The sequence below is a fragment of the Ailuropoda melanoleuca genome, chromosome 16 (genome assembly GCF_002007445.2).
Source record: "Ailuropoda melanoleuca isolate Jingjing chromosome 16, ASM200744v2, whole genome shotgun sequence".
Classification (NCBI taxonomy): Eukaryota; Metazoa; Chordata; class Mammalia; order Carnivora; family Ursidae; genus Ailuropoda; species Ailuropoda melanoleuca.
Window position 1 is genome coordinate 24,860,267 of NC_048233.1, and position 8,443 is coordinate 24,868,709.

Here is an 8,443-nt window from a genome sequence, read left to right on the forward strand (position 1 = left end):
TATATATATATATATATATATATAGTAGGTTGTAATTTACAAGGCACATTCCTTTTCTTGTTTCATCCTCATAACAACTGTGTTAGGGCTGTATTATTACTGCGGTTTCCTGTAAGCAGAAGCTCAGACGGCTTGAATCAGTTGCCTGAGAACGCATTAGTAGTGAGTGGGGAACTCAGGCCCACTGGGTTCAACCTCTTTTTTCTTTTTGAAATGGATTGTTAACCTTAAAAATAAAACAGTTATTTTGCAAAAAAGAAAAAAAGAAAAGGTTTATTTGGGAATACCAGAGAATTGCAATTTGGGACAGGCAAGCTATGACAAAACCACTAGCAACTCTAACAAACAAAGAAGTGAAATAGTATTTTAAGAGAAGAAGGAGGATTTGGAAGGGGCTGTTTTGAACGAAAGTCCATTGGAGAAAAGCAAGAGTTCAGGCTGGTGAAGGTCTCCCTTTGGCTGAGTTGCAAGCGTAGTTGATTTCTTATAGGAGATGCAGTGTACATCTTTCCCTGTTGGGGCCCATAACTGGTGATTCTTTTCCTGTTGATGATTCCTCTGAAGGGGTCTGTAATTGACAGTCCCTTCTGTAATTGACAGCGAGTAGTACAGTAGTATAGCTCCCTTTCCTAGCATCCTGAGTCCACTTTAGTGAGCTGTCCTTTTGTTAATTTTCACAGGATTTAGGGCCGAATATATAAATAATTTAGTTGAGCTTCTTGGGGGGGGTGGTCAGAAATCATGTCTTAAATAACATATTTGACTCGGTACCTATCACTAAGCTTTCTACATGATAAACACGCAAAACAAGTATTAAATGAAAAATTAACTGCTGTATATATTGCTTTTCCCAGTAGTGAGCCATACTCAGATCTTTCAAGAAATATTTAAGAATGCTGGTTTGATAAGCTCTTCCTTTGCAGGCATATTCCACAGTTGGGACACCAGATTACATTGCTCCAGAAGTATTCATGCAGACCGGTTACAACAAATTGTGTGACTGGTGGTCTTTGGGAGTGATTATGTATGAAATGCTAATAGGTATGTTTTATCATTTGTTTATGTACCTACTATATAAATTTCTGTGAATGCCACTGATGGAACATGTTACAGATATCATGGGCTAAAATGACTGAACTCTTTGACATCCCCCAGTGTCAACAATGATAAATACCAGCGAGCTCTGTAGGGATTCAGAAAGAGGGTATTTAACCAGAACTCCCATGTGTCAAAATTGTAGCTGCATGGGGTTTCGGATAAAGGGTGCAATGCTTTGAATCCTTTATTTTATTGCCTTTATTAGCAGTTTTATTATAAATTGACGAATGGTGACATCTTTCGTTGTTGAATAGAGCCCTTTGGGCTATTTCGTTTCTTGTGGCACATATACAGTAGGTACAGCATATTTGATTATTAAAGTTGATCAAACTTGCATTTTCTCTCATATGCAGGATATCCACCTTTCTGCTCTGAAACTCCTCAAGAAACATATAGAAAAGTGATGAACTGGAAAGAAACTTTGGTATTTCCTCCAGAGGTACCTATATCTGAGAAAGCCAAGGACTTAATTCTTAGGTTAGTGGTGAAATCCTTAGAGGAGTTTATGGTATTTTAAAACTTCACAGCTACCTAAAAAGATCGAATTGCCCATTTTACTCTTGTGGGAGGAGAAGGACCACCCCTGGTTAATACAGTCAAAGAGATCAATAAAGAAAATGTGCTTTCTAAAAACTGCGAACAATTAAAAGGAAGCATGCGGCAAAAAAATTAAGAGTTAAGAAGAGGGAAGATGTATCATTTCAAAGGGCACTCCTGTTGGTATGCAATGACCCTATTTCATTAAAGAGAAAAGGGAAAATAAATTGCAAGTAGCAGTTCATATCACAAGTCTATATATGAAATTGTTTCTAAGCAAAGGATTCCATTCTGTTTCTCCACTAAGATGAAGTCTGATATTGTTGTGAATGGCTGCAAGGAATATAAATTGGGACAACCTGTGACAACAGCTAATTGACAGCATATTATCAAAAATCTTTAAACTGTATATGACCTTTGACCCAGTAATTCTAGGAATTTTGTTTATGCAGATAATTAGATGTGTATAAAGATGTAGGGAGAATATGTTTATCATGATATGTTTCTACTAATGAAAAATTGAAAACCATCTAAGTGTTGAACAAGAGTGGAATGGCTGAATAAACGGTAATATTTCCACATGCAGNGTAATATTTCCACCTGCAAATTTTAGAACATGAAGTTATAGAAAAATATTTAATGACTTTGGGAAGTTTTCTCAGCATATTAAATGAAAAAAAACTGCCCTAAAACAGTAACTGCTATAGTAACACGTATTTTAAAAATTGTAATAAAAGACTAAAAGGAAATGGCTTCAAACTGTTTAGAGTGGTTCTCTGTACAATGCAATTACAGAGGATTTCTGTTCTCTCCCACATTTCCCACAAGAAACAGAGCTGACTTCGGTAAACAGAGAAAAAAATGAAATGTTTAAAAAAAATGCGAATGGAATACTTTAGATGTAATTTGCATATGATCATTTGTTTCCATTTTCTAGATTTTGTATTGATTCTGAAAACAGAATTGGAAATAGTGGAGTAGAAGAAATAAAAGGTCATCCTTTTTTTGAAGGTGTAGACTGGGGGCACATCAGGTATGCTCATAGGCTTCGAATGGGAGAGATCGAAATAAAAACGTTTGGTTTTTTTGTTTTGTTTTGTTTTAACTAGGTTTAGCAATCAATTTGTCTCTGATTCTGCTAAATACAAGAAGTAACACTGTTACAATGTTATTAAATCAGTGTTTTCTGGATTATATGAGTGAGACTATAGTGGCTTTAGCTAAATGACTCATCTTAGCTAATGCCCACTTTAAGGGGAAAACCACATACTGTGCACCTGTTTCAATTTTTATATTCACAGTTACAGGATGCAGGCTGATGTTAGCACAACAGAGATGTATTTCTATTTCACACTATAACCCCTCATTTTTGTCCTTTTCTATACAGTATATTGTTCCTCTCTCTAAGATACCATCTTCTTCATGAAGTTATAAGAAGATTCATTCCCCTTTATAAACAGTGTGGGAAAAGTGAAATGATGCAAGTAACTTTTAAGAATTTGCTTATAGTTGTTAATTGTAAGCATTGGCCTTTATTCAAAGTACCTTCAGTAGTTCTGTGACAGTTCCAAAACATACAATCGATCATGCTGTTTTCTTCCTTCCCTTCGCACTTAGAATAAAAGGAAAGCCGCTTAACTGCTTTCGGGACCATGGGGTGTGGCTCTTCCCTCATCTGTCCCAGTGGCATCTTGTGTGGTGGTTCCCACTCCGGCTACCTCAGGGCTTTGCCATTTGCTCTTCACTTTCCTGACATGCTCTCTGCCTCCGCTCCTTCCTGTCCCCACTCCTGCCCCACCTGGCCAGCTCCTGTTCGTACTTCACGACAGCTTAAGCGTCACTTCCTCCATGCAGACCGTCACTGGAGCTCCCACTGTGTGCCAGGCACTCGACCTGTTGTAATGACAACTCATTGTTTTGGACCACTTATTATATGTCCAGCACTGTTCTAAGGACTTAATGTGCATTTTCTTAAATGTTTTTTTATCATATTATGTTAGTCACCATACAGTACATCCCTGGTTTCTGATGTAAAGTTAGATGATTCATTAGTTGCGTATAACACCCACTGCACCCTGCAATACGTGCCCTCCTTACTACCCATCACCGGTCTATCCCATTCCCCCACCCCCCTCCCCTCTGAGGCCCTCAGTTTGTTTCTCATAGTCCATAGTCTCTCATGTTTCATTCCCCCTTCTGATTACCCCCCTTTTCTTTATCCCTTTCTTCCCCTACCGATCCTCCTAGTTCTTATGTTCCATAGATGAGAGAAATCATATGATAATTGTCTTTCTCTGCTTGACTTATTTCACTTAGCATTATCTGCTCCAGTGCCGTCCATGTTATAGCAAATGTTGAGAATTCGTTCTTTCTGATAGCTGAGTAATATTCCATTGTATATATGGACCACAGCTTCTTAATCCAGTCATCTGTTGAAGGGCATCTCGGCTCCTTCCATGATTTGGCTATTGTGGACAATGCAGCTATGAACATTGGGGTGCATATGGCCCTTCTCTTTACTACGTCTGTATCTTTGGGGTAAACACCCAGTAGTGCAATGGCTGGGTCATAGGGTAGTTCAATTTTTAACTTTTTAAGGGACCTCCACACTGTTTTCCAGAGTGGCTGTACCAACTTGCATTCCCACCAACAATGTAGGAGGGATCCCCTTTCTCCACATCCTCTCCAGCAATTGTTGATTCTTGCCTTGTCTATTTTTGCCATTCTAGCTGGCGTAAGGTGGTATCTCAGTGTGGTTTTGATTTGAATTTCCCTGATGGCTAATGATTTTGAACATTTTTTCATGTGTCTGTTAGCCATTTGTATGTCTTCATTGGAAAAGTGTCTGTTCATATCTTCTGCCCATTTTATGATTTGTTTATTTGTTTCTCGTGTATTGAGTTTGAGAAGTTCTTTGTAGATCTTGGATACCAGTCCTTTATCTGTGGTGTCCTTTGCAAATATATTCTCCCATTCCGTGGGCTGTCTCTTAGTTTTTTTGACTGTTTCCTTGGCTGTGCAGAAGCTCTTTATCCTGATAAAGTCCCATAAGTTCATTTTATCTTTTATTTCTCTTGCCTTTGGAGATGTGTCGTGAAAAAGGTTGCTCTGGCCGATGTCATAGAAGTTGTTGCCTATGTTCTCCTCTAGAATTTTGATGGATTCCTGTCTCACATTGAGGTCTTTCATCCATTTGGAGTTTATTTTTGTGTATGGTGTGAGAGAGTGGTCAAGTTTCATTCTTTTGCATGTAGCTGTCCAATTTTCCCAGCACCATTTATTGAAGAGACTGTCTTTTTTCCACCGGATGTTTTTTCCTGCTTTATCAAAGATTAGTTGCCCAAAGAGCCGAGGGTCCATTTCTGGGTTCTCTATTCTGTTCCATTGGTCGATGTGTCTGTTTTTGTGCCAGTACCATGCTGTCTTTGTGATCACAGCTTTGTAGTACAGCTCGAAATCCGGCATTGTGATGCCCCCAGCTTTGTTTTTCCTTTTCAACAGTTCCTTGGAGATTCGGGGCCTTTTCTGGTTCCATACAAATTTAAGGACTATTTGTTCCAGTTCTTTGAAAAATGTCCTCGGTATTTTGATCGGGATAGCATTGAAAGTGTAGATTGCTCTGGGTAGTATGGACATTTTAACTATGTTAATTCTTCCAATCCATGAGCATGGAATATTTTTCCATCTTTTTATGTCTTCCTCAATATCTTTCAAAAGTGATCTATAGTTTCTAGGATATAGGTCCTTTACGTCTCTGGTTAAGTTAATTCCAAGGTAACGTATGGTTTTTGGTGTTATTGTAAATGGGATGGATTCCCTAATTTCTCTTTCTTCAGTCTCGTTATTCGTGTATAGAAATGCAACTGATTTCTGGGCATTGATTTTGTATCCTGCCACCTTACTGAATTGTTCTATAACTTCTAATAGTTTGGGAGTGGATTCCTTTGGGTTTTCCATATAGAGTATCATGTCATCTGCAAAGAGAGACAGTTTGACTTCTTCTTTGCCGATTTGGATACCTTTGATCCCTTTTTGTCTTCTGATTGCTGTTGCAAGGACTTCTAGTACTATGTTGAATAATAGTGGCGAGAGTGGGCATCCTTGTCGTGTTCCTGATCTTAAGGGAAAGGCTTCCAGCTTTTCCCCATTGAGAATAATGCTTGCAGTAGGCTTTTCATAGATGGCTTTTATGAGATTGAGAAATGTACCCTCTATTCCTACACTCTGAAGGGTTTTAATCAGGAAAGGATGCTGTATTTTGTCAAATGCTTTTTCTGCATCAATTGAGAGGATCATATGGTTCTTGAGTCTTTTCTTGTTGATATGATGTATCACATTGATTGATTTGCGAGTGTTGAACCATGCTTGCATCCCAGGTATGAATCCCACTTGGTCATGATGGATAATCCTTTTAATGTACTGTTGGATTCTATTAGCAAGGATCTTGTTGAGGATTTTGGCATCCATATTCATTAGAGAAATCGGTCTGTAATTCTCCTTTTTGAGGGGGTCTTTGCCTGGTTTGGGGATCAAGGTAATATTAGCCTCATAGAATGAGTTTGGTAGCTTTCCTTCTGTTTCTATTTTTTGAAATAGCTTTAGGAGAATAGGTATTATTTCTTCTTTGAATGTTTGGTAGAATTCCCCAGGAAAACCGTCTGGGCCTGGAGTTTTATTATTTGGAAGGTTGTTTATCACTGACTCAATTTCTTCATAGTTAATTGGCCTATTTAAGAAATCTATTTCTTCCTGTTTCAGTCTTGGTAGTTTATAGGTTTCCAGGAAGGCCTCCATCTCTTCCAGATTGTTTAGTTTTTTGGCATATAGCTGTTGATAAAAGTTTCTAATAATCCTTGCAATTTCAATGGTGCTGGTCGTGACCTCTCCCTTTTCAGTCATAATTTTAATAATCTCAGTCCTTTCTCTTTGTTTTTGGACAAGTTTTGCCAGTGGTCTATCAATTTTATGGATTCTCTCAAAGAACCAGCTTCTAGTCCTGTTGATCTGCTCTACTGTGGTTCTGGTCTCTAATTCATTGATTTCTGCTCTAATCTTGGTCAACTCCTTCCTTGTCAGTGGGTTAGGCCTGTCCCTCTGTTGCTGTTCCAGTTTCTTGAGGTGAGAATATAGAAACTGCATTTTAGATTTTTCTATTCTTTTGAGTGAGGCTTGGATGGCTATGTATTTCCCCCTTAGGACTGCCTTTGCAGTATCCCATAGGTTTTGGACCGTTGTGTATTCATTCTCGTTGGTCTCCATAAATTGTTTAATTTGTTTTTTGATTTCCTGGTTTATCGAGTCATTCTTGAGCAGGATGGTTCTTAGCCTCCAAGTGTTTGAGTTTCTTCCAGGTTTTTCCTTGTGGTTGAGTTCCAATTTCAGAGCGTTGTGGTCTGAGAATATGCAGGGGATAATTTCAATCTTTTGGTATTGGCTGAGACCTGTTTTGTGTCCCAGAGCATGATCTATTCTTGAGAATGTTCCATGGGCATTTGAATAGAATGAGTATTCTTTGGTTCTGGGGTGTAGTGTTCTATATATATCTATGAGGTCCAACTCGTCGAGTATGGCATTCAAAGCCTTTGATTCTTTGCTTAGTTTTTGCCAGGGTGTTCTGTCTATTTCTGATAGTGGGGTGTTGAGGTCCCCTACTATTACTGTGTTCTTATCTATATGTCTCTTTATTTTGGTTAAGAGTTGGCTTGTGTATCTTGCTGCTCCCCTGTTGGGGGCATATATATTAATAATTGTCATATCCACTTGTTGAATACTTCCTTTAAGAATAATATAGTGCCCTTCTGTATCTCTCTCTATGGCCTCTAGTTTAAAATCCAGTCTATCTGATATGAGAATTGCTACTCCAGCTTTCTTTTGAGGTCCATTTGCGTGGAAGATGGTACTCCATCCCCTTACTCTAAGTCTGAATGCATCTTTGGGTTCAAAATGAGTCTCTTGTAGACAGCAAATGGATGGGTCATGTCTTTTTATCCAATCTGCAACCCTGTGGCGTTTTATGGGAGAGTTTAAGCCATTTAGATTGATAGAGATTATTGACAGATATGATTTTAATGATGCCATTTCTCTTTAAAGTCTTTGTATCGGTTGTGACTTGCTGCTCTGTATCACTCTTGGGGCCTTTTTACCTTTATAGAGCCCCCCTTAATATCTCCTGTAGGGCTGGTTTCGTGGTTACGAAATTGGTTAATGATTGGCGATTTTGGAACGTCTTTATTTCTCCATCAATTCTGAATGACAGCTTTGCTGGATAAAGGATCCTTGGCTGCATGTTTTTCTCTGAAAGAGCTTTAAAAATGCCCCCCCAAGCCTTTCTCTCATTCCAGGTCTCTGTAGACAGGTCTGACGTAATCCTGATACCTTTGCCTTGGTACGTGAGAAATTTCTTTGCCCTGGCCGCTTTCAATACTGTATCCTTGGATCTAATATTTGCGAATTGCACTATGACATGCCGTGGCGTAGGTTTGTCCTGGTTGAGCTTGGATGGGGTCCTCTCTGCCTCTTGGACACGAATGCTTGTTTCCCTTGCTAGATTAGGGAAGTTTTCAGCTACAATTTGTTCAAATATCTCTTCTAGACCTCTGTTTTTCTCCACCCCTTCAGGGATGCCGATGATTCTGACATTGGATCGTTTCATAGAGTCAGTAATCTCCCGTAATCTACATTCGTGGGCGTGGATTTTTTTAAGACCAGCTTCTATTTTCGTTTTTTCTTCTACTAACCCATCCTCCAATTCGCTAACGCGTTCCTCTGCCTCGGTGACCCTGGCCGTCAGAGCCTCTAGTTTTGACTG

General features: G+C 38.9%; 1 protein-coding gene across 1 annotated transcript in view; it reads left to right on the forward strand.

Annotated features, from left to right (window-relative positions):
* STK38L (serine/threonine kinase 38 like) overlaps positions 1 to 8,443 on the forward strand; it is an 88,584-nt gene that overhangs the window by 77,443 nt on the left and 2,698 nt on the right. Inside the window, exon 11 of the mRNA XM_034646010.1 lies at positions 2,573 to 2,668. Within this exon, the coding sequence (XP_034501901.1) occupies positions 2,573 to 2,668 (96 nt within the window). The remainder of the gene's footprint in view (positions 1 to 2,572; positions 2,669 to 8,443) is intronic.